The sequence below is a fragment of the Leptodactylus fuscus genome, chromosome 2, assembly GCF_031893055.1.
Source record: "Leptodactylus fuscus isolate aLepFus1 chromosome 2, aLepFus1.hap2, whole genome shotgun sequence".
NCBI lineage: Eukaryota > Metazoa > Chordata > Amphibia > Anura > Leptodactylidae > Leptodactylus > Leptodactylus fuscus.
This window is the reverse complement of record NC_134266.1, coordinates 238,122,249-238,148,975: the sequence shown is the minus strand read 5'-3', so window position 1 is coordinate 238,148,975 and position 26,727 is coordinate 238,122,249. Positions and strand designations below refer to the sequence as shown.

The window sequence follows — 26,727 nt, the reverse complement described above, 5'->3', positions numbered from 1 at the left end:
TTGATCCATACCTTTCAAGTAGTTTTGAGAAGCCAATGGTTTATGATGAATTGTTGTGACAACTATAAATGATATACTTATGTACTTGTAGATTCCCCATTGACTATGAACATTAACCATTCAAGTTCTACAAGATCTGATCTAAACCAAAAGTTACCAGAGACAACCAAGAAAGTAAATCTGCATCAAGATTACATTGTGGATGTTCTCCCTAAGAAGCCTCAACCAGGCATCCCTCTAATGGAAAATGCTACACCCCAAAAATGCATCTTACAGGTCACTGGGATGACGTGTGCCTCATGTGTCTCCAACATCGAGAGGAACCTGAAGAAGAAAACGGGTATCTACTTTGTGTTAGAATTTAGTACTTTGGTTTGCTTATTGGGGCCTCTAAATGTCTTGTTATTTTGCATTTACGCAATAACGGAACAAAAAAAAGAAAATATTTGACTTGTTCCGCTTGAGGCCGTCAAAAATCCTTTGGATAATAATTCCAGTTCAAAGTGCCCAATCCGAAAGTTGTTACTAAGACTACATGTATATAAATGAGAAAATGTTACAGACACCACATGGATGAAATTGATCTGCCTTCAGTGGCCTCCAAGCAGAGGCGTAACTGGAATCTCCTGGGCCCCAATGCAAAAATATGTAATAAGGCCCTCACTTACCATGTGCTATCTATAATACTGGTGTCTTCTTATGTTATAGAGAGATCCTAAGGCCCCGGGGCCCAGATTTCTGTCTCTGGATCATCTATAGATAAATCCATGCATTTCATTAATGAGCCCAGGGCCCTGAGGAATAGGACCTGTCCTGAGTTTTTTGGCTCCCCACCTGGACCCGTGATAGCACATGGTCGTGTGTATGGGATTGTAGGTGCTAGGTCAAACGGGGAAAAATGGTCAGGATTTTGACACGGAATCCACATCAAAATCCTGCTAAAAGAAGCCTCCCATTGAAATCAATGGGAGCCAGTAATTTCCTTTTTCCGCAAGTGGTTTGTTCCCACTTGCAGAAAAAAGAAGCGAGCTGCCCTTTCTTCAGGCGGATTCAGACGTCGCCTCGCAACACCACCCTTCGGACTAGGCCCATTCATTTGGGCCTAATCCAGAATGGAAAGCTGTAATGGGATGCCAGTGCGGCAGCCGTGACGGAATGTTTACACGCGGAACCCCGTGTGAACGAGCCCTAAGAAAAGAATGGATCAGTAAGCTAGCCTTTAACAACGCAGCTTAGCACACGGTCATGTGCATGTGGTACTGTAGTACTATATGTTATCTGCTACATAAATAGGCATTCATAGAGGTTAAAGTTTGGAATTTGAAGCTGAATTTTCTGCTTGACCAATTTCCCCTGAGGAATCTGTCACACAAATTGCGTATTCCGCATTAGCCAAGTGGAATTTTTCTTCCTCCTATTCACTTCAATGGGCGCTATCAGACGGAATGAGCCTGAAGATCGAGTAGGACTCGTTGACAAAATCAGATAGAGGAAAAATTCAGCATCTGACTCCCATTTAAATCAATGGAGGCTGGTTGGTTTCTGTCCCAAATTCAGCACCAACTCTTAGGCTCCGTTCTCATGGAGTAACGCGCTGCTCATTTAGACACGTATACACGTGTCAGAGCGCGGCGCTTCAAAACAGATCCCATTGATTTCAATGGGTGCCGGGTTACGCGCGCTACTCAATGTGTAGCACGCGTGTGTTGGCACCCTTTGAAATCAATGGGATCTGTTTTGAAGCACCGCGCTCTGACATGTGTATACGTGTCTAAATGAGCAGCGTGTTACTCTGTGAGAACGGAGCCTTAGACTGCATTCACACAGAGTTTTTTGGTCAGGAAAAATCCGCTAAGGAAAATTACTGAGGCGTTTTTTGAGGCGTTTCCTGAAGCATTTCCTGAAGCCTTATTTGAAGCGTTTTTTTGAAGTGTTTTCCACCTTAAAAAATCAAAGCAAGTCAATGGGAGGCGGAAAATCCGCCTGGCTTTTTTTGAGGTGGTTTTTGTCAAAAATGCCTCAGGAAACGCCTCAGAAAAAAACGGTAGTGGTTTTTCCGCCTCCCATTGACTTGCATTGAATTTTTCAGGCAGAAAACGTCTGAAGAATGGACGTGTCGCTTCTTTTTTTCCACTAGCAGAAAATCCACTAGTGGATTTTTCCGCTAGCGGGAAAAAAAAAAAGCAGGTTACATAAGACTGTATGGTGAGGTGTTTTTAGGAGGAGGATTTTGAGGCGGATTCCTGATCAAATTCCTGACCAAAAAACTCCGTGTGAACAAAGCCTAAGGGTATGTTCACAAAGTAGAGAATGAGGAGGAATTCCTGTACACTTTCCACCGCCATATTCCGTCACCTGAGTGTGCCACCTTCGGTAATGTTGTCCCTTGAGAACAAAAGATTGGCCATGTTAAAATCCACTATCCTTTTTCCCAACATTTGCAGAATATATTTAATACACATAGGATGATCAGCCCTGTGATATAATGCAGAACCAAATCCTAGCACAATAGTCCTATGGCCCTGATGCTGAGAATTGTAGTTTATCAGCTGGAGGGTGACATGTTGGAAACCACTGCCCGAAAGGATCATATTTTTAAATGGGATTTCCAGAATTTTGATACGATGGGGGTTTGACACTCAGCAACTCCACGGACCAACTGATGGCAGCCACAGCGTGGGCAACAGACGTGTACTGAGCCAGAAAAACCTAGCTCCGTACACCGTGTAGAGACCAAGCTGGATTACTGCAGCCAAAATCCCATTGTGTTACCATCACATTACCATTACTAAAAACAAAATAATCCAGATTAATATTTTGCATCTATTTATGTAAATCACATACATTTTATATAATTCATTAAGTGTCCTTTTACAGGTATTGTTTCAGTGCTTGTTGCACTGATGGCTGGTAAAGCAGAGGTCAAATACATAGCAGACCAGATTGAACCAACTGAAATTGCACAATTTATCGAAAGTCTGGGCTTTGGAGCTGTTGTTTTGGAAGACTGCACGGCTACCCATGGCAGTATTGAGCTGGTTGTGAGTATATAAGTAATGGTTTAGCCTGGTCCCCTCTACAGGGGATCCATGGAAAGAGGTCAGAGTCAGTATACACAGAATACATTGGAGGATGGAACTGTCCATACACAAAACATCATGAAATTGTCAAATGTTGTGATATATTTCACTATTAGGAAACTACATGCTAAAAGAAACTTTCAGTGAAATATGAAGCGACCAGAATAACTTATTATTGGGGTGTATTGATTCATGAAAATATCCCAAAATCGACATTCTGCTGTGGTTTTCCGCAGATGATTAGTCCGGAGATCGTCTCGCACCGCGTATCTTGTGGCTGAATCCGCTACAAGGTCGAGCAAGATCCATATTTTTGCAGTGACCTTCTACAATCTCTGCCTCCCATTGAGAACAATGAAAGGTAGATTCGGGACAGAGTCTGCCACTGATTTGGGGGTGAAATCCGCCCCCAAATCAGCGGCAAATTCCATCACAAGAACATACCCTCAGATTCTCTATTCTAACTTTGCACAGTTAGCAAATCGACCCCACTAAATATACGGATACCTTTAGTTTGAGGTCAGTCACCTACTTGAGTTGGTAAACAAGGATATTTGCAGATGTTCCCAGTTTTAGGGAATACTTCAAGTTTTGCAGTGAGGTTATGTCTCAGTTGCATTATCCTCTGCTTTTCTGTCTCTATGTCTTGGTTATCTGCAGATTACAGGGATGACATGTGCCTCATGTGTTCACAATATTGAATCACGGCTGACTGGAACGCCAGGTATTCTACAGGCCTCCGTGGCTCTTGCCACCTGCAAAGCGCAAGTCAAATTCGATCCTGAAATTGTTGGTCCTCGAGACATCGTACAAGTCATTGAGGTGAATGGAATTATTTGTAGGAACGTAACGCTTTATTAGTATGAAATAAGTATACTATTACTATTACTGGTAGTGGTAGATTAGAGCCCATTTTCATGGATAATTGGCCGCTAGTGCCACCTCTAGTTCTTTATCCGGAGGTTGATGGAGTTGTGAGTCTGAGTGTTGATCCTGAATCGGTGATCATTATTGTTGTTATTAAACTTTAAATATATTTTTCCATACAAATATTTGGGCATATAAAGTAGTAATGGGAGCTCAAATTGTAGGGTGCAGGCTCAGAATATGGCACCAGCCGCATAGGGATGTCAGTGCCTTCACTTAGATTGTATACGGTTAATTATTCCTTGTTCCCTGACACACGGCCTACATTGTGCGTCTTCACCCTTATGAACATAGAAAATACTTATAACTTACAGCAAAATGGAGGACAGTATGTCGGCCATCTTGCCTTGTTTACTGTAACAGCAACCTTATATTTTCTTAACAGGGGATTGGTTTCCAAGCTTCTTTAGCTAAAAGAGATCCCTCAGCTCACAACCTGGACCATAAAGAGGAAATCAGACAGTACGTATGTAAATATTTGTGTAAGGACTGCATATTGGCAGATAGTCCAAACGATATGGCCAATTCTACCAAAAATTATTACAAAAATGACTATTCCTCTTCTACGGGGGTGTTCACATGTAGAAATTTGATGCTGAATTTGTCAAGCAGACCATCTCTGCTTCAGAAGCAGATTTTTTCTGCTTGCCAAAAACTAAAGCCAGGTTCACACAGGGTTTTTTGTGCCAGATTTTCACGCGGAATCTGCGTCAGAATCCGGCTTAAAACACTGCCTCCCATTGAATTCAATGGGTTCCTTTTTCAGTGAGCAATTTGTTCTCGCCCTTGGAATAAAGAAGCAACATGCTCTTTCTTGAGGCGGAATCCGCGGTTGATCAGCCGCGGACATCCGCGGCACGACACTCCCTCCCAACGAGGCCATTCATTTGGGCCTAATCCGAAGCGGAATGCCGCGACTGGATGCCGATGCAATGTATGTACTGAAGCGGCATCCAGTCGCAGCTAGCTGTTTTTAGGATCGGATTCTGAAGCGGCCTTCGTCTCAAAATCTGATTCAAAAAAGCAGAATTTAGAAAATAGTGCCACTGTATTTTGCGTTTATTAAGCAGGGCCAAATTCCAATTTCCGTGCTGACAAGAAAGGTGTATTTTCCTCCTCCCATTCATTTCAAAGGGAGTTCTAAGGGTATGTTCACATGGCGAAAAATGGATTCTGCGTGTGAACATACCATGTGGCTAGCCGCAACGAAATGATGATGCAGCGCACCGCCATCCCATTGCGGCATTTCGCTCCTGTGTAGGCCCAAATGAATGGGCCTACACTGGAGCGTGTCTCGAGCCGCGGAATCCGCAGCAAGATAGGGCATGTCGCTTTTTTTTCCCCACAACTAGTGGAAAAAAGAAGCGAGTGGCTCCCATTGAAGTCAATGGGAGCCGGATTTTCAGGCGGATTCCGCGTCAAAATCTACTGCCAAAAAACTCTCTGTGAACTAGCCCTTGGGCAGAATCCGCCTGAAGAACGAGCAGTTTTTTTTTTTGCTAGCGAAAAAAAAAATCAGCTGCTGCCTCCCGCAAAATTTGAGGCTGATTTCTGCATCACATTCAGTGTCAAATTCCTACATGTGAACACCCCCATGTTGGAAATATAGGCCATCTGTCTAATAATGGCATTTTGTCTAATTTTATTGTATCATTTCTATTAACCTGTTCAAGCACATAAGATAAAAGTCAGCCAAAATATCTGATCTTTGCCATATCAGCTGGCTATCATGAAAATGATCATTTCACAATGGCCAAAAGCAGACTTTTGCCCAAAGAAAATGTAAAAATCTCCCGGCTTGTAATAGTTTTTTTGTGCCAGAATACAACCGATCAGTCATTTGTATGAAGGACCCCACCAGCAACGTGTCAAAAACAAGCTGATTCAGCTGATTGTGCCATACAAATGTAATTTCTTGGACGTCTGCAAAGGTCTACAGTGAAAACGTAAAATATGAGAAAAGAGGTCTTTTTCAATTTTCCAAAATTTTACTTATTTTGACCTCTAAGAGGAAGGGTGGGGGATAACCCAGGTTTAGGTTAAGGCCCCATCTTATAGAAAAGATTTGAAAAATTGACTCTAGCGTCACCAGCCTTTGTTCTAGTCTACTGAAGAAATAGTACTTCACAGCCCTGGTGTTTTTTGTGGACCCAATGTGTAAACAAGAGAAAATCTTCCATACATTAGCACTTTGTTCTAGTCTGTCGGAGGAAAAACACAGCAAAATCTGCAACAACAAAAAATCCAGCTTCTCTGAAATGTGGGGCACTGGCCTAAAGCCCCATGCACAGAAAATCTGGAGTCCAAGGGGGCCACATGGTGGCTCAGTGGTTAGCACTGCAGCCTTGCAGCGCTGGGTCCTGGTGTTCAAATCCCGCCAAGGGCAAAAAAACCATCTGCAAGGAGTTTGTATGTTCTCCCCGTGTTTGCATGGATTTCCATCCCATATTCCAGAAAATACATACTGATAGGGAAAAATGTACATTGTGAGCTCTATGTGGGGCTCACAATCTACATTAAAAAAAAAAAAAAAAAGAAAATCTGGAGTCCAGGTCTTTAGAGCTCATACCATACCATATCTGCCTATGTGCATGGGGCCTATAGGAAAGCTTGTTTTAACCCTTCATGGGTAGCGTCTGTTGCTCCTAAGCAGTCACTATAGTCCCTGATCACTATTATAAAGCTTTTCCATGTTGAATCCTGAATAGTAATGTGTAATGTTTTTGTATCACAGATGGAGAAAGTCCTTTTTGTTCAGCCTTATATTCGGCATCCCCGTGATCTGCATCATGGTCTACATGTTAATTGCCCACCATGGACCTTCGGTGCTGGACAAGAACATCTTACCTGGTTTATCTATAATGAACTTCATTTTCTTTATACTTTGCACATTAGTCCAGGTATATACAGTCTCCTTACTGATAGTCTACCTTATAAAGTACTGTGAGTGGCTGCAGATTGTCAAATATATATATATATATATATATATATATATATATATATATATATATAATCGGCCATTCCTAACACAACCTAACTAACTGACTGTCTAAAATCTCAACCTTCAATGTCAAAGATGGATTCTCCCAGCAGTCATAGCCAAGTGAAGGATGTAAAATCCAGTTTACTGCAGGCTATGGTGCTAGCAAGGTCTTTCTTGATATATATTTATGTGGAAAATCTCCTTGAGGCTGAATACACTGTGCTCAGGCCACATCGCGTCTCTTCATCCTAAATCATTTCCGTGAATGTGAAAATCCTTGAGTTCCACTATTTGGTCTTACACGTATGATGTAGATTACCAACATCTAATATCCCTAGCAGTCATATGATGTTTGACGTTCCTTTACGCTTCATGATAACAGCATACAATAGCCTACTATGTGATAACCTACGCCATTATGTGCCTCAGTGTTTGCATATCTGCTTCCTGTTATTCAAGGTTCTGCAAGAAATTTTATGCAGGGATCTTACTATGCCTATACAGATATGCTTATGTCCATGATGTTAATACATGCATGACGTATAAATACAGTATCTGTAGGACTTAGTACATATCATGACTCTGCTATGGTGCGCTGAATACAAGCTGGCTATATATTCTATATATAACAATTTAACAATGTGAATATACAGTTCATGCCAGGAAATATAATGCAAATATAAGAAACTCAGGTCTGGTTCACATCTGCGTCCATTTGGGGACCCCCTGAACGGAATACTGAATGCATTTAAAGTGGTGAGCATTGAAAGCATACGGACCCCATAAACTATAATGGGATCTGTGTGTTTTCCATGCGGTGTCCGCACGAATCATGCAGAGAGGTAAGTACTTCTTGAAGTACAGTACTTTTCTCTTTGCATGCCTCGTGCGATCACCGCGCGAAAAACACACGGACCCCATTATTGTCAATTGTTTCTTTATTTTTCCTGCAAAATGAAGTATTTTTGTCAGATTTTCTGGGTGACTTTGTGGCCTGTAGATGCTAGATCCCTCCTGACCTCCATACACATGCATGCTTGGTTCAGTGCACTGCTCTATAGGCTTAGTATACATGGGTGAGACCTTAAAAGGGTGTTCTGGGCTAAAAATATTGTTGTCCAATAAGGATAGATAATGAAGACCAGATTGGTGCAGGTTTGACACCTTTCTTTGTTTAGCAATTGATACACAGAGAATGGAGCAGGAAGCAGACAGCGCTGTTCTCTGTGTAGTGGCAGGACCAGGTAACTGCAGATCAGCTCCCATTTGCTTAAATACACTGACTTGATACAGTCACTAGACAGAGGAAAAAGCCAGAGTCGGACCAGATGAACAGATGAATCGCCTGGTGGTCCCCTGAGCCAGATGGGGCCCCTGCTCACCCTATCATGGCATAGAACAAGCATTGTACTTCATACAGATACTCATCATACATATCTCAACCAGGATTTCCACTGTTATATGGGCTCATATTCCTGGCCCACAAAGCTAAGAGGCCGCTAGTCCAATGTAAAAGGGTTAGTCTATAACGTCATATAATCATTCACATTGTACATTTTAGCCATTTGCCTTATATCTCTTACTTACAGTCCTTTGGAGGATGGTACTTCTATGTCCAGGCTTACAAGTCATTGAAGCACAAAGCAGCTAACATGGATGTACTCATTGTCCTGGCTACAACCATCGCCTATATCTACTCTGTGGTTATCCTGATCGTGGCCATTGTGGAGAAGTCTGAGCAGAGCCCAGAGACCTTCTTCGATACACCCCCCATGCTGTTCATGTTCATTGCTCTGGGGAGATGGCTGGAACACATAGCAAAGGTAATTGCACTAGATTGGTCCCTATGGGCATCTCCAGGAAATCTCTTAGATCCTGACTTATCCCCGAAAAATGTTTAACCCTTTCTACTGCTTGTGTTAGCACGGATTCATAGCTGTGCACATGGGCATTGGCAATGTTTTATTTGGCAGGATAATGATGTCTACATTACACTGAATCCCATAAGCTCACATGTATCAGTTTCGCATTATTTGCAGATTAATCCGCACCTGTAAAGTGACCTAACAGCTTTGTGCATAGAGCGAACATTGCGTAAGGATCTGTGCGCTGTTTATCACTCCATAAAGGTGTAAATTTGGACTGTAAAAGAGAGTCCTTGCTATCGAACATACTGGAACCCTGACAGACCCCATTATAAGGCCATTAAGGTTCTTCAGGATTTATTTGGAAATAGATGAGCCATAGATGTAAATAAAAACTATGACACTTGTGTGAACAAAGCCTTATCAAACACAGGCTCCTTTGCTTCACCAGCCAATTGCACTTTTGCACCCACATGATGCTTTCTCAAGGTGCTTTTGGTCAGTGAAAAGAAGGAGCCTGTTACCTGTATAGACATTTTAGGATTCAAGGAAACAATAAGTCTACAACTGTCTTAAATGTCCTCAGGATATTATATTTGGAGAACTTTACTATCCTGAGTAAGAATACACTGCATGTAAAATCAGAAGTTTGTGGAGGTCGTATATGGACCCATAGATATTTACGGATGTCATATTCATGACCTTTGTGACACAGTTGGCAACTTTCCTTTATGTCCACATGTGCATGTATCTAAGGTATTGTATAGATTTAAAGGATTTATTCCCAAAATGACAGTATATCACTTTATCACCCATCTAAGATTATCATCCATGATGAGCATAGGGGTCTTGTATCCCCTGTGTAAGCAAAGTAAGAGTCCAGCATGCGCACTGCTCCATTCACCTCTATGGGACTGCTGAGAGCCCAGTACAGCACTTGGCTATCTTCGATAGGTTGGAGTCCCAGTTGTCGAACCCCCACTGATATATTATTGAACACCAATCCTAGAAATAGAAGATAAGTTGTCATTCTGGGCATTTTTAAGGAACGAACTTTGGGAGGAAAATGATTTTAGATGAATGCTAGACAATGTAGAGTCAAGGCAATGTTAATAAAGGGCAATATAGCCAATATGACTGGTTTAGACGGGTAGTATAAAACCTTGGCGTTGTAAAGCAGTATTGTGATTCTTTCTCCATCACAGAGTAAGACATCGGAAGCTCTCGCCAAACTAATATCCTTGCAAGCTACAGAGGCCACAGTCGTGACCCTCGGACCCAATTACTCAGTGGTCAGGTAATGTATCATACTCATATAGATTAAATGGACAGATTAAAGTCTGAGAATTTACCAACCACAATATCTGGAGCAGGAGCAGCATTCAGATCCTCTCCTACCCGATGTCCCAGTACTTGTACAGAGAACATATTGTGCTGTAACTATAATAATAATAAATTTTATTTATATAGCGCCAACATATTCCGCAGCACTGTACAATTTGTAGGGTTCAAATAACTCAAATAATTCAAATAACTATGGTGTGAATGGAGCCTCATTGAAGACATCTTACATATGTGTCCCTGAAGAGACCGCTGCTTTGTATTCACACGTGTTCTGCTCATTCCAGGGAAGAACAGGTGGCTGTGGAGCTGGTCCAGAGAGGAGATATTGTGAAAGTCGTACCTGGCGGGAAATTTCCAGTGGACGGGAAAGTTATTGAAGGAACATCTATGGCCGATGAGTCTCTCATCACAGGTTATTAGATTTATATTTGGTGAAATCGCCAATCCTCGCACTGTGGAGAGGGCGAAAGCTGGAAGACCATGTCTATGTTATGCAGATTAAGATCCCTAAGAAGACATCATGGTCATTGTGTTGTCTATTCTGGCTGTATAGACTTATTCACATTCCAGTAAGTCTGTATAGCTTAAAGGGGTTGTGCTACCAAAGCAATATATGACCTATTCACAAGATGGGTCACTGCCTGGTGATCGGTGTGGGTCTCACCTTCAGGACCTCCACCTATCCCAAGAACAGGGGTCTTGTGTTAATAAAGTGGAAAGTCACATGTAGACAATACATAATACATGTACTTGGACTGCTGGAGATTACTGAGTAATGTACTTGATAATCTCCAACAGTCCCATGGAAAAGGAATGGAGCACCAATCCCACCCTGTTCTGTGGATAAGTCATAACATTGGTGCATAGTGAGTCACAGAAACCCAAATAGGCATACATCTCTCTTAGACACCCTGCACGTAACAGTGGATTCTGAGGGCTTGGAGTTTTTGGTGAAGTTTAAGTGGGATATTTTTTACAGATAATATGGAGATAAGATCCTAGAACTGCTGGTATATAAACCTTCTGTTCAGGATATTAAAGGTCATATACTGACCTCTAGTGGTGACACAATTAAATTACAAACTTCTCATTGTTCATTACAATTCACACATGATAGTTACTGCTTTTGTTGGCATTATTTCTTAGGATCAGTTGCGCTGTGCCACTCTCATCTCCTACCTCTATATGCTTAGACTATTGTGTGCAATGCATGGTATACATATTAGAGTGAGGGGCTAAAGGGGGCTAAGCTAAGGGAAGCTTAGCTTATTTCTATCATACTTCTAAATTTTTGAGCTTTTGAGCAGTCAACAGATAATGTGTGGTTCATCACTTTTGGACATGTTCTTCACTTTTTGCATTTTCTTGTCCGTACTTTAGGTGAGCCTATGCCTGTTAGGAAGAAGCCAGGAAGCATTGTTATTGCTGGGTCCATTAATGCTCACGGATCAGTCCTTGTAGAAGCAACTCACGTAGGCTCTGACACCACCCTGGCCCAAATTGTTAAGCTAGTAGAAGAGGCCCAGATGTCAAAGGTAAAAATAAAATACATTTGAGGACACCTTACCTGTGTATTGAGTCTAGACGACAATCTTAGGCTAGGTTCACATCTGCGTTGGTGTCTCCATAGGAAACTCTGACGCTGATTCTGTCTAAAATCGTCAGAGAAGAGACAGATGTCCTGTAAGGAGGTCTTTTCTCTCCGCTGGTTTCAATATAAAAGGACCCCATTATAATCTATGGTGTCTCAGGGTAACTACGGACTCTCCATCTTTTGGGTCCCCATGGGGACCCAAAAGACAGAGAGATGAACACTTGTGTGAACTTAACTCGATAGCCAGCAGAAATCTCAATCTGCTGAACTTCTGTGAACCACAATTATTAGTTGGGCCTGGCAGCGTAACATGGTCGCTGTGTAGCCCTAGCCTAATACTGGCTACATTAAAGGCCTATACAGATGTTATAAATGTCACATTGAGCAAGTTCTCTCTGTCATTCTGTAGGCACCCATCCAGCAGCTGGCAGATAAGATAAGTGGCTACTTTGTCCCTTTTATTATTAGTATTTCCATTGTGACATTGATCGGATGGACCACTGTTGGCTTTGTGAATTTTGATGTCATACTGAAATATTTCCCAGTAAGTTATAGCTACATTATCTTTTCACAAAAAAGCTAAAAAGCCAAATCCTGCTTAACTGTAATGTGACCTCTAGTCCTCTTTCCAAATTTCTTAAATCATCTTCTGACATTTTATTCTGTTTCTCTAGTCTTTTTCTCATCTCTTGACTTCTATTGTTATGTCTCCAAATTACATATGGATCGCATGTCCTTCAGTGATCAAAGCCTTTCCCTACATGAATGTTGTGTCATGATAGACATTGGTGACAAGATATGACATTAATCCCCTTACAGACGACTGTGTGCTGGGTCAGTGTGTTATCTGAGTTATCCTCGGATTGCACACTTACCCATTCATTTCTCTGGGCTGCTGTGCACATGACTGTGAATTACATGGTCCCGTGTAATCCAGGCTGCAAAATATGGAACAGGTTCTATTCCTGAGGCCGTGGAAACATGGCTTGTGCACGGGCAGCACACAGATGAAAAGCAGAGCATGTGGACAAAAGTGGCACATTCGTGACGCTTTTTTTTTTTTAATGTAGATAGTGAGCCCCATATAGGGATCACAATGTACATTTTTCCCCTATCAGTATGTCTTTGTAGAATAGGAGGAAATCCACCCAAACACAGGGAGATCATACAAACTCCTTGCAGATGTTGTTCCTGGCGGGGTTCGAACTCAGGACTCCAGTGCTGCAAGGCTGCAGTGCTAAAACCACTGAACCACCATGTTGCCCCCATTCGTGATGCATTTTTGGGTGTAAACACCTGTATGCCAAAAATGTACCACCTTTGCGCAAGTAAAAAACTGGTATGGTAACTTTAATAAATTCTCCCCTATAGTATCTGTCTTAGGCTATGTTCACACAGTGGAAAATGAAGAGGAATTCTCTTCATTTTCCATTGACGGTATTTTTGCCTACGGTCTAGCTGCGACAGTGCATTGGCTTTCTGTTGCATCTTCCCATTGCTTATTTACACCTAGATGAATGGGTCTAATCAGAAGGTAGTTTCAAGTTGCAGATACCGTGGCTGGATCGGTGGTGGAATCCGTGGCAAGTTCAAGCAGGACGCTTCTTTTTTCCGCGTTCTGCCGCCATCTCTGACTCCCATTGAAAACAATGGGACGCAGATTCCAGGAGGAATCTGCCCCGGATCCGTGGCAAATTCCTCTGTGTGAACATATCCTTATATTGTTTTGGTCCCTTAATTATGTATGTCCTCAGAGAAATACCTTGATCGATAATGCTCATTGGGAGTTTTAGTTGTTTAATATTTTATCTACTTCCAGGATTACAGTAAAACTATTTCAAAGACTGAGATAATCATACGAGTCGGCTTCCAGACTGCCATCACTGTGCTGTCCATTGCCTGTCCCTGTGCTTTAGGCTTGGCTACTCCCACAGCCGTCATGGTGGGTACTGGAGTGGCTGCACAAAATGGCATCCTGATCAAAGGTGGAGAGCCCCTGGAGATGGCACATAAGGTTGGTATGCTTCTTTTCAATCTCACATCCTGTGTGATGGAAGGAGGACACAAACTCCTATCACAGATACCGCTGATGATAAGACAGTTACCAGTGAAGGAAGTGATGATGCAGTCTCCCCTTACTATATAGTTTTGGACTCTAAGGCTGCATTCACACGGAGTAAACGCTGGCGTTTTTTGTGTGTTTTTTGCACATAGCGCCGCGTTTACGCCGCGTAGCGTCGCGTTAACGCCGCGTATACGCCGCGTTAACGCCGCGCTATTTAGCGGTGGCGTTGCCCGGCGTTAACGCGGCGTATACGCGGCGTTAACGCGACGCTACGTGGCGTAAACGCGGCGCTATGTGCAAAAAACACACAAAAAACGCCAGCGTTTACTCCGTGTGAATGCAGCCTAAGATTGTTCAGGAAAATGATAATGACAATGTCCACAGGCAGGCAGAGATGGTACTGTCTCTAACTCTTCATGTAATGCTGTGGTGAGGCATTGTGGAATTGATAGCACAGCAAAGAAAAAGCAAAATCTAAAAGTCAAGATGGTGTCTGACCAGCAGCAGAGGAGAAGATGTATTGCAGGGATATGAGTACAGTGTACATATACAATATGTTGCAGAGTGTCAAAGACAGTTGGGGCTTTTGCTGGACTGACTCTTTAAACAAAATAAATGAAAAGTCTTAAGTCTGATACAATGTTTCTTAAACTTCTTACTAATAGTGAGTTTAATGTTACTTTTTTCAGATAAATACAGTGATGTTTGATAAGACAGGAACAATAACACACGGGGTTCCTAAAGTCATGAGAGTCCTACTACTGGGTGATCCAGGCAGTATGCCCCTGAAAAGAATGCTGGCCGTCATTGGTACTGCAGAGGCCAGCAGTGAGCATCCCTTGGGAATGGCAGTGGCAAAGTACTGCAAGGAGGTAAATTATACAGGCTGTGTTGTAAAGTTATATTCTGGGGCACCGGCCTTAAAGAGTTGTCTTTGATCTTTTTATGGCCATAAATATGTGATCAGTGGGGGCCAACAGCTGGTCTCCACACAGATCAGCTGTATGGGAGTGCATCCGATCCATGTACTATATAGTGCACGGAGCAGGAGGCAGCCCTGTATAGTGGTCAGACGTGGATATTGCGGATCTGCTCCAATTGAAGCAGTGTATAGTACATTGACAGGATGCTCCCCCAAACAACTGCTCCATGTGGTGGCCAGCTGTTGGTCCTCCACCGATCAGATACTTATGGCCTATCTTTTTTGTTGTTGTTATTCCTCATAGATATGTAAAATTATATTGACAGCTGTGACCATTACTTTTGCCAGAAGAACATGCTTCTTGACAATATCACACAGTAGTTCACCAGATAATATCACAGTAACTTAACTAGGGTCACACATTTACATTATACGACCCCCTGTGTAAGTAATTTATGTCACTCTGTGACTTCAACCTGCAAATTTGATGACAACAGGATCCTAGCCATAGACCATATTGGTCATGGTTCTTAAGAAAATCCCTCACTGGACATAGGGTAGCCCCCAGAGGTTGTCAGAACTGCTTATTCTGAGCGAGGTTTGGGTGTCGGACCCCACAGATCACATACTGAAGATCTATCTTAAGAAAATCCCTCACTGGAAGTAGGGCAGCCCCTAGAAGTTGTCAGAACTGCTCATTCCATGCGAGGTTTGGGTGTCGGACCCTACAGATCACATACTGAAGACCTGCCTTATGGATAGGTCATCAGTATGACAAGTTTCGGACCAGAAAATCCTTTTAAATCAATAGGCTGTGTATATACTTGGATATGTTGGGTCCTCCGAGGAGATCCCATTTTTATAGCTGTGAGGGTTGTGAATGGGGGACCTTCTCTATTATCTTTGAACATCATGTAACATTGCTGCAACATCTCTGGGGATCTCAATATAATTGAGTATTATAACTATATATAGTTTAACCTTTCTGTAGGAGCTCGGTACAGAATCGCTAGGATATTGTACTGATTTCCAGGCGGTTCCAGGATGTGGGATCAGCTGTAAAGTGAATAATGTGGAAAGTGTCCTGGTACAGAGTGAAGAGGGCTTGAATGAACAGAATGTTTACAAGAGTGGCCTCGTCCATCCTCAAGAAGACAACTCCTTAATCATTGCTCCTGAACTACAAGGTAGATATCTATGTCCAAAATCCTTCAGAGATTGTGTTCCTACAACAGTAGGGTCACCATATGTGATTGTGATATATCATCATTATAAGTAGCTACTAATCTAAAGGGTTAGCAGCAACTGTGGCCATGAACATTCACTTGTAGACAGGTTAGTTTTTTAGCATCTAAGGGGTTTTTGGCAGCGTATTTTGACATGGAATCTGGCTCAAAATCCACTGCCAAAAACGGCTCCCGCTAGTAGCGGCAAAAAGAATCGACATGCGCTCTCTTGCTGCAGATTCAGGCATGGCGAACGCAGCTCAAGACACATTCCAGTGTAGGCCCATTCACTCCGGCCTACACAGGAGCGGGATGCCGCAATGGAATGCTGTTGCTGCATCGGCGAGCGGTGCGAAATGTTCAAACGGTGGAAAAAGTATCCACAACCCTTTCCTCTGTGTGAACATCCCCTAATTGTGCATTCAAACAGGTTTGGTACAGTTAAAGGCTTTTCAACTGATGACATATCCTAGCCATCATTTGATAGGCCCATAAACCCTTTTAAGCCGATTGCATGTGACCATGTGCTAACCGGTGGCCATAAACGAACGGCATGGGCGGCGCACGGATGTCATGCATCACGTTTTTTCACGCAGTGCTTTTCACAGAAAATCTGCAGAGATTTACTTATAGGGAAACCGCTGGCCTTTCTGTGGGTATAATTGACATGTGACAGTTTTGGAAAAATCAATGTGTCCACAGCGCTTATTTTATCACAGGGGTGGAATTTGCTAAAATCCCATCCACCTTCCATTTATGTCTTGTGGGGCCCCAGCCTAAAACAAATCGGAACTGTGCAAACAATATATATATCAATACATACCGTTCTGTTGCAGGTTTTTGTGCAGTTTTTGATTATAAAGGTGAAGTTTGTGTTTCACCTGTAAGAATAAAAAAAAAACACCAAAAAGGGAATCAGAATTGCATGTAGTTTTTTTCAGATGCAGGCTTAAGTGTGTTCAATTTGTCTATGTGAATGCACAGACACTTTAAGCCACGGACTATTTTCTATTAGGGTTTGTAGTAGATACTCTCATTTAATAATGTCTGAACACAAATGTAATATATGTAATAGACTAAAGCCATTATGTAACGTGTTCAATACAGAAAGTTACATTAATATAGTATGATGATATAATGTCCATGTCTCTGCAGGTGCTTCAGCTCCACAACCTCATTCTGTGTTAATCGGCAACCGGGAATGGATGAGACGCAACGGCTTACACATTTCTAGTGATGTAGATGAGGCCATGACCAGTCACGAAACGAAAGGACAGACTGCAGTGCTAGTAGCTATCGATGGTAAAGTCTCACCAAAGCATCATGTTCTTCTATAATATTCCTATATGCAGAAATCTAAGTCCTCCTGTACATAACAAGTAGTGGATTTATGGTCTGCAAATACTGATCCCTAATCTGCACATAACATGTCCACGTTGCTTCAGTACGTCATCTGCAATCACAGATCCTGTATGATCCCCTGTACTTGTTCGTGCCACAAATGCAGACAAAATGTTATCTGCTTCATAATTTGTGGTCATTAAATACGGCCGCAAAAACTATGACCGTGTGAATGGGCCCATAGAAATGAATAGGTCCATTATTTTATCTGCAGTTGGAGAGTTTTTGGAAACGCAGCAAAAAACAAAAACGAATACATTGCATTTTGCAATACCTGAACAGTGAATACAATTTTGGTTAATCTCACCCACACGGTGCAGAAAAAAAGGAGCTACGGGAAAGCTGCTTTGTGAAAAACATTAGACTCAATAGGAAAAGAAAAAAAGCTGAGAAAAACACAAAGAAAACTTGATGAAAAATACTACATTTTATTTCTGCAGCATTTTAGGGTTTTTTTTTTAGGTGCAAGTCACTACATGGGGCTTTTGCTTTAGGGTATGTTCACACAGAGTTTTTTTCCACAAATACTTGTGGAAAAAAAGTGGAAAATTCTTTCTACTTTTTTTGTTGCAGATTTTCCTGCAGTTTTTGAGACAAATGGCTACAATAGGAATGGAAAGCATAAGGGAAGTTCTTATACTTCTACCTTCTGCTCATAAGGTTTGTCCAGGCTAATTAGGTTGGGGAAGGTGAACAAAAAGAAGATAAAAAACCCCATACTCACCTGTCCTTGGTGATGCGGTGTCCTTCCAGTGTGGTCCAGTCCTGTCCTTCCAGTCTTGTGTTCTCTTGCTGAAGTCCTCACCAGCTGCGACGTCCCGAGTCCCTTCCACTGAGATCTCTAATTGGATGCAGCAGTCACATGTCCCCTGAGGTCAATCAGCGGCCTTAGGAAGGGCCCAATGATGTCACAGGTGATGATGTTCCGAGTCCTTCGCTGAGGCCACTGATTAGTCTCAGCGGTCACGTGTGGTGGGACTGCTGCCCGAAGAAAGCAACGGAGCTGCAGGACCAAGCCACGCTGGGAGACACCGGAGCATCGAGGACAGGTAAGTTTTGTTTTTTTTTCCTTCCTTGGCCTAAATAAAATTATAGCTCAGGCAAGCCCTTCAATACACTCATGGCTTTGGCTAAAAAAAACCAAACAAACAAAAAAACACAGCAAAATCTGCAACAAGAAAAAGCTAGATTTCCGCAATGTGGGGCTTCAGTCTTAAGAAGTTTCCCATTCACTTGTGGGATACCGTGCCTTCCGTACATTAGGAGTGTTTTTTCTATGTTCAAATGACATGTCAATTATTGGAGAGGAAATTGTGTCGCTGTCAATAGGAGGCAGAAAAACTTTGTCAAAACCTCTTGAAAATACTTATCATACAGATATCAGAAACCTTTCAAAAACCTTACGTTTTATAAGTAAATTTTTCCATGTCAAAAACCTCTGTATGAACATTCCCTTATCTTTAGAGTCTGTCATTTCTTAGCACCTTTCATTACACTATGTTGTATATGTGTTTCTCCATTCTCCGTTCTGATACTGTGGCACACATTAGTTTCTTGTCTTGTATGCCCTAGAATGACATAAAAGGACCAGCCCGCTGGCAATAGACTTTCAGGGTCTGAATAGGAATAAACTTTAATTTCTCAGACTACTGAAATTTCTTACTAAATATGTCTAATCATCCTGAAAATAAAATTATTTGGCATTGTGCTGGACGGTCAGATCATATCTTGTATAAAAGTGTGTTTCTGTCAGTGACAATATCTTTTTCCTATTAAGGCGCACTATGTGGAATGGTCGCTATTGCAGATACAGTGAAGCAGGAGGCAGCTCTCGCGGTACACACATTGAAAGCTATGGGAGTGGATGTGGTACTGATCACAGGAGACAACCGGAAGACCGCCAAAGCAATTGCCACTCAGGTATATTTGTCACCTAACTGGTTCATGGGAAACAAGTAGTGCTATACCAATCCCATCTACTGTAACACATGCCTCATTCAGATTAGAAATGATCTGCTTAAAGGGGTTGGCCACTTTCAGACCAATATTGACAAACAATAAAAAGTTGTACAATTTTCCAATATACTTTCTGTATCAATTCCTCACAGTTTTCTAGATCTCTGCTTGCTGTCATTCATTCTGTTACTTCTAGAGGATAAAACTCTGACCATGGTCATGTGATTTACGGTCCATGGTCATGTGATGAGCACACAGGTGCAGATGTCTGATTACTGTGATGTGACTGTAACGAGCTGTGCACCTGTGTGCTCATCACATGACCACGGACCGTAAATCACATGACCATGGTCAGAGTTTTATCCTCTAGAAATAACAGAATGTATGACAGCAAGCCGAAATCTAGAAAACCGTGAGGAATTGATACAGAAAGTATATTGGAAAATTGTATAGCTTTTTATTGTACATTTGTTTTGTCAGTAGTGGTCTGAAAGTGGCCAACCCCTTTAATGTTTGTCTGTGTGGGATATGGGGGCAGGAAAATATAACATTATATATTCTCATCACAGATTCTACAATATTTATCTTTATTCTGAAAGAAACATGGCGGTGAAGAAAAACCTCCTTCCACCAGGCTGTTCATGTCCTGCTTGTCTTCTGAGCCGCAGTGGCATGTGAACTTACAGCTTAAGGCCTGGGCCCCACTGCAGAATTTTACAGTCCCTGCAAAGTGGATGGGATTCTAGAAAATACCATCCACATATTGCTGAAAAAATACACACAGTGGACACATCACGATTTCCAAAACTGTTGCGGTTTTGGAAAAACCTGCAGCATGTCAATTATATTTACGGAAATACTGGTGGTTTCCCTATAGTTATAATGGACGTAGAAAGTCCACAGAGGAAAACTCTGGTGACTGAGCTCCATTTAACATATTGTCAGAATTATCTCAATGATGTCGTATTTTCAGAATGATCTCTTTTACATTTGTAGGCAGTTTGATAGAAATCACTTTGGTTCTTGCAGGTTGGGATCAAGAAGGTGTTTGCAGAAGTTCTTCCTTCTCACAAGGTGGCAAAAGTCCAAGCTTTGCAAAGCGAGGGGAAGAGGGTAGCCATGGTGGGCGATGGAGTCAATGACTCCCCTGCATTAGCCAGAGCTGATATTGGGATTGCCATCGGAACTGGAACTGATGTTGCCATTGAAGCCGCGGACATTGTTCTCATCAGAGTATGTTCCTCCCTGTATAACATACTTCATATAGGCAGCCTTTTGAATATAAAGGAGTAACAGAGAGGTCAAGTTCTCCGTAACTTTACTGTCAGCCATGTCTGTTGCTGTATAGGTAGGATATATAATAACCAGTGTCTGTTCTACTGCTGAATTTGTGTAGTATAAGATGGACGACACTACCGATCATCAGAACAACCCATGAGGATATATTCTTTGGACCATTGTTGACTGACGATTGGTTGATTGAATAAAGCTATTTTGGTTGTATTTATCCAGATTTTATATAAAAAAAGCTAATAACCAGGAATGATACTATAGAGGCAGCCCACGCTTCTAGAGGTGTAATATCATGATCCTGTGTATTTGCAATAGGCCATATTACATGCTAAAGTAAATGATCTAGTAACCTTGTTTCTGATTTACGTTGCAGAACGATTTACTTGATGTTGTTGCCAGCATTCACCTCTCAAAGAGGACAGTCAGAAGAATAAGAATAAACTTCATGTTTGCCCTCATCTATAATCTTCTAGGCATCCCTATTGCAGCAGGTACCATCTTATATGTTACTTATACTGATGAAACATAAGAGCATTATAGGCATGACTATTGCCATTTTGCATGTATTTACTTTGCGTTGTCATATACTATAATAGTGTATTGCTTTGCCCTTTCTCCACCAGGTGTATTCCTGCCAGTAGGTCTGGTGTTACAACCATGGATGGGATCAGCGGCTATGGCGGCCTCCTCTGTCTCTGTGGTCTTGTCTTCTTTGCAGCTAAAATGGTAAATTCTCAACTCTTTAGATGAGAACTGTATGAATGATATTTTGGGCAATCATCACCCCATATTAACGTTTCTATACTGTCTGCTTAGACCCCTAGGATGACTGTGACAACTTGGAACCTATTTAGAATTAATCTTTGGGTTTCCCCTTAACATAACCTCACTGCGGCCGTGAGAACTAAAGCCAAAAGATTGCAACAGGGAGAGGAGGATGATATACCCATAGGACTCCATTATCACATGCTGTTTTCATCCTTGCTTCCAGACATTAGAACAGTAATAGGATACAATTTCCATAGATGATATGAGATCCGGAGAAGCTTTTCATCTGCTCGTGTTATTTTATTACCATAATAATACAGAGATCCATTGACCATTCATATAAATAAACATTAGGACCGTAGCTGTGCCGCAGCCCATACACATGGATATTTAACTCATTCTGTAAAGCTGGATATTTTGGTTGATATATTCCTTATTACTAATGTTGAGCAGCTCCATCATTCAGAAATGTAATCAGACAATTTATGCATTTCCCTTTGGGTAGAATTTTGCAAAGCTGCAACAAAAATTCTACATGACTACAGCGTGTTAATACAGTTATTTGCTTTCTGGAACTTACATTATACCATGCAAAGCAGTGTGATTGGTAATGGTGTAGTTATTGCAGAGATGGGCACAGCTATAGGGTGTGCAGCAATGGCCCTTGTACACTGAGAGAACCCAAAGACTCTTGTATTAGAAATGGCACATGGTAGGTAGGGGCCTTCTTACAGCTTTTGCACTGGGGTTCTGAAGCTTGAGGGTATGTTCACACGGCAGAATTTGCATTCTGCATGTGAACACTTCCACACTGCTAGCCGCGCAGTGCATCGGCATCCAGTCGCGGCATTCCACTCCGGATTAGGCCCGAAGAATAGGCCTAATCGAGAGGGAGCCTCGCGCTGCGGACGCTGACTCAGCCGCGGAATCTGCAGCAAGATAGGGCAGCTTGCTTCTTCTTTCCAGTACTAGCTATTGACTTCAATGGGAGCCGGATTCTGAGGCGGATTCTGCGTCAAAATCCACTCCAAAAACTCTGTGTGAACATACCCTTAGGTTATTCCTCTAGCATGTGTCATGACTGGCACCTATCACAGTACATTCTGAGAAGTCTCATGGCGTTACCCGGAAGACTGTGCTCTACTAAATACAATAGTTCTGCCAGTTCTCCTGACATTTCTGGTCTGGTAGATACTTGTATTCCTTATGAGTTTACAGTTCACACGGAGTTAACGGGCGCACATTCTGGCAGTATACACGTGTCAGAATTACGGCCACAAAATTACGCGCGTTATACGCCCGTAACGACCCATTGAAAGGAATGGGATCTGTTTTGGGCGCTCACATTCTGACACGTGTATACGTGCCAGAATGCGAGCATGTTAACTCCGTGTGAACTGGCCCTTAGAACTCTGCATTGTACGGAAATGTATGAATAAATTGACAATTGTGTGTTACCATTTTGCTTGTCAATAAAGTTTGTCTACAGGCACTGTCCAGTCATTCACAGTGTGTAGGGACACATCTCCTTTATGAAAGACTAGTCACTCCGTCCATGTTAGCTACTCCTTCCAACCCTACTCCATCCCACTCTTTTCTTACACAAGCACACTTAGGCCCGCTTCACATATGTGCATGGGTTTCTGTTTGGGGAGTCCGCTTGGGAACCCCCCCCCCCCCCCCCCCCGAATGCAAACCTAATCCACATAAAAAAGTGGTTACCTTAGGAATCCCGCGAACCCCATAGACTATAATGGGGGCTGTGAGCCTTCCGCATGGAAAATGCAGAGAAAAAAGTGCTGCTTGCAATGCTTCTCTTTGCATTTTTCATGTGGAGAGGGGAACAGAATGGCCCAAACACAGATGTGAACCGGGCCTGAGTTCTGCTAAGCATGCATGTGTTGTGATTGTAAAGAGAGGAGGAAACCATTATCGGACACCCCGACACTGAGAACAAAAAGACTTGGTCTTGTTGCAATCCAAAAGGTCTACCCCTTCTGTCCATTAATGATCGATTGGTTCCATCAAAATTTAGTCGGGTTTGGTCAACATCTAATGTATATGGTCACCTTAATACCTACTTGTTTGTTTATTTATTTATTCCTGTTTCCAGGAAGAACAACAGAGGAAAGGTACAATATAAGGTGCTAATAAGGAACTATTTTATGGGGAATATTTATATTTAGGTAAACATATAGGAGAACTGAGCGCTCCTCTTTAAAGGGGTTCTATACTATAGACCAGGGGTAGGCAACCTTTGACACTCCAGCTGTTGCAAGACTACAACTCCCAGCATGCATACTTGCTCTGCTGTTCTTGAAACTCCCATGGAAGTGAATAGGGCATGTTGGGAGTTGTAGTTTCACAGCAGCTGGCGTGCCGAAGGTTGCTGATCCCTGCTATAGACAGCCCTTGATGTATATCCTCTTGTTGCATGCTATTTACTTTTTATCTCATACACAAAATACCGCCCTGTGCACAGGGTGCTTTTGGCAGTGCATAGAGTCGGCATGGCTCCTTTGTACAAAGTCACACAGCTTTCACGCACTGCCATATGCCGCCCTCCATTAGAAGCAATGCATGCAGAGGTCAATCTCATATTAGCTGATAGACACAATTTTACAATTCTCTGAGATGTTCTAATACCTATAGATGCTGTGAATATACTGTAGACCAAACGGGCAAGTGGCTAAGAATAGCATTGAGTGTGGATTCCTTATATCTAAAGGTGGCCGTACACATTAGATAGAAGAAGGTTGATGGTTGAAGAACTGTTGAACAGATGTCTGCAGATCAGAAGCTGCCATACACATGATAGACCCTATTGGCAATTACAATCACTTAAGGATGAACAATCTTTCTTTTGCAGAGAGCTTACTTATAGGCTAGCGACTCTCAGACAACTCTCAGTTCAGCAGATGAATATATGTTTAGCCAAAGTACAGCACTTGGTTATTCCTTGCCATTCACTTCAATGAAGGGCATGGGAGTAGTTGGAGAACACCTACATTCAGCCTGGCTGCATTCAGTCTGAATTTACAATGGGGGTAAAACACCCCTTGTTCTCAGGATAAGACCCCCGCCGATCAGCTTTTTATTCTCTATCCTGTGGGTAGAAGATAAATTTGATTTGTTTCATAAACTCTTTAAGGAGATCCTGAGCCATCATGGACTTGTACTATTGTAACATTTTCTGTCTCTCTCTTACAGCTACACTAAACCAGACTCGGATAAATATGAAGCTCGAGCCCAGGGGCTTATGAAACCACTTAACCCCTCACAGATAAGCGTCCATGTTGGGATGGATGACCGAAGAAGGGATATCCCAATGACCAGTACCTGGGACCAGATCAGCTTCATCAGTCAGTCAAGCAGGAGCTCTCGACAGAATTCATCAGTAGGCGACAGACAAGACAAGAGGTCTCTATTGGTCAGTGAGGCCGATGAGGATCAGTACATGTAGCCTGGTGGTCCATTGCCTATAATATATCGTCAGTTATCTGTAAAGGAATCATGAACAAAACTTATACATTAGAGCAAAATGGATATAATTATATGGATTATGACATGCCAATGTACATTAAATAGGTTGAGCCTTAGGACTTATTCACACAGCTGTGACATTTTTTACTGACAAATGTCCTTAAAAAACAGCCATGTCTGTCTGTGCAAGTCAGTGGACGGGACTTATTCACATGGCAGTGAATAATGGTAATTTGACAGCCATTTCTGAAATGATCATCACATGGTCACTATGGAACTCCTGTATATCAAAGGGTCTATTGATCTATGTCCGTTTTGATGTCTTTAGTGTATTGGTATACTTTATTTCATGGCAATGAACACATCATCTAATAACAAGAAGACAGATATGTTCATTACAAATACAACCACATATAAGAGTATTAGGTCAGGCACAACCACCTATAACACGAGTGTTAGGTCGGGCACAACCACCTATGATACAAGTGCTAGGTCGGGCACAACCATCTATGACATGAGTGTTAGGTCGGGCACAACCATCTATGACATGAGTGTTAGGTCGGGCACAACCACCTATGATACAAGTGTTAGGTCGGGCACAACCACCTATGATACAAGTGTTAGGTCGGGCACAACCACCTATGATACAAGTGCTAGGTCGGGCACAACCACCTATAACAAGAGCGTTCGGTTTCTTACTTATTGTTCTTTAATTTTCAAAATCTATATGCCTTGTTATTTTGAATATACAGTCCATTTTGCAAAGCCTCACTTTCCTCTACCATTGTGTACTGTGACAATGTCATTTCTGTGCCTTTCATGTAACCTGTACATGTGCTGAGATTACTTAATAAAGCTTTATTTAAAGTTCATACATTTGTTAGGTGAAGCCCAGTTAAAGGATTTTACCACCCTAGATAATAATGCATGATACTATAAGATACAGGGCGCCTAGTCATGCCATTTAATAAGGAAACAGCTGAATGAGCGAGGATTACTGTTTCTGTATCTGACCTTCACTACTGGACACCCCCATGTTTGTGATTATTGGGGTACATTGTTCCAATCCACATATTGAGACATTTATGGTGTAATCTATCAATATCACATACATGTATGTAATGGGAAAAATCTTTTAGGCTGAGGCCCCATGTGGTGGAAATACAGCATTTTTTGTTGCAGATTTTGCTGTGTTTTTTTTTTTATGCCAAAGCCAGGAGTGAATTGAGTGGAAGGTAGAAGTATAAGAACTTCCTAGATATTTTCCATTCCTTTTGTACCCATTCTAGGCTTTGGCTCAAAAATTCAGGATTTTTATTTCTGTGAGAAAATAAACATGAAACTTCAATGTTTTTTTACATTGAGTGAAGGCAGATGGACACCCAATGGAGGGGTAACCAGTAACCAGTGAGCACCTCCATCAGTAGTGGGCTCAGTAACCAATGGGCCACTGCTCCCCGCATGACCATCCTCATTCTGTGGCCGGCCTAGGTCTGCACTGGAGTCTTCAGCAGATACAAGAGACTGACCCTGAGGTGTCTATCATGATTTGAGCACTTTCTGCTGGAGGTTGTCTTCAGGTTGATGGGTGTGCATACTGAAAAATTTACTGTTTTTCTACTGACACCCATTGAAATCAATAGGAGTCTGTGGCTGTTTTGACAAGTATTTTTGGCATTGAATATTTGCCAAAATTCCTGTAGAAAAAAACTCTATAAGTGTTATACTGGTATGTATTGCCATCTAGTGGTCTTTAGTCATCTGTAGCTATAACACCTGAGTTGCAGCTTACCTTACAAATCCTCTGCAGCGCCTTCTGT

The 26,727-nt window shown here is 42.1% G+C and overlaps 1 protein-coding gene across 1 annotated transcript in view; it reads left to right on the top strand.

Annotated features, from left to right (window-relative positions):
* ATP7B (ATPase copper transporting beta) overlaps positions 1-25,782 on the top strand; it is a 45,784-nt gene extending 20,002 nt beyond the window's left edge. Inside the window, exons 3-21 of the mRNA XM_075265899.1 lie at positions 92-340; positions 2,878-3,041; positions 3,741-3,902; positions 4,393-4,469; positions 6,742-6,907; positions 8,580-8,813; positions 10,061-10,152; positions 10,484-10,611; positions 11,580-11,734; positions 12,203-12,337; positions 13,613-13,807; positions 14,548-14,730; positions 15,772-15,967; positions 17,162-17,308; positions 19,185-19,327; positions 20,393-20,596; positions 21,030-21,147; positions 21,280-21,382; positions 24,635-25,782. Of these exons, the coding sequence (XP_075122000.1) occupies positions 92-340; positions 2,878-3,041; positions 3,741-3,902; positions 4,393-4,469; positions 6,742-6,907; positions 8,580-8,813; positions 10,061-10,152; positions 10,484-10,611; positions 11,580-11,734; positions 12,203-12,337; positions 13,613-13,807; positions 14,548-14,730; positions 15,772-15,967; positions 17,162-17,308; positions 19,185-19,327; positions 20,393-20,596; positions 21,030-21,147; positions 21,280-21,382; positions 24,635-24,887 (3,104 nt within the window). The 3' untranslated portion in view covers positions 24,888-25,782. The remainder of the gene's footprint in view (positions 1-91; positions 341-2,877; positions 3,042-3,740; positions 3,903-4,392; positions 4,470-6,741; positions 6,908-8,579; positions 8,814-10,060; positions 10,153-10,483; positions 10,612-11,579; positions 11,735-12,202; positions 12,338-13,612; positions 13,808-14,547; positions 14,731-15,771; positions 15,968-17,161; positions 17,309-19,184; positions 19,328-20,392; positions 20,597-21,029; positions 21,148-21,279; positions 21,383-24,634) is intronic.
* Positions 25,783-26,727: the final 945 nt, after the last annotated feature.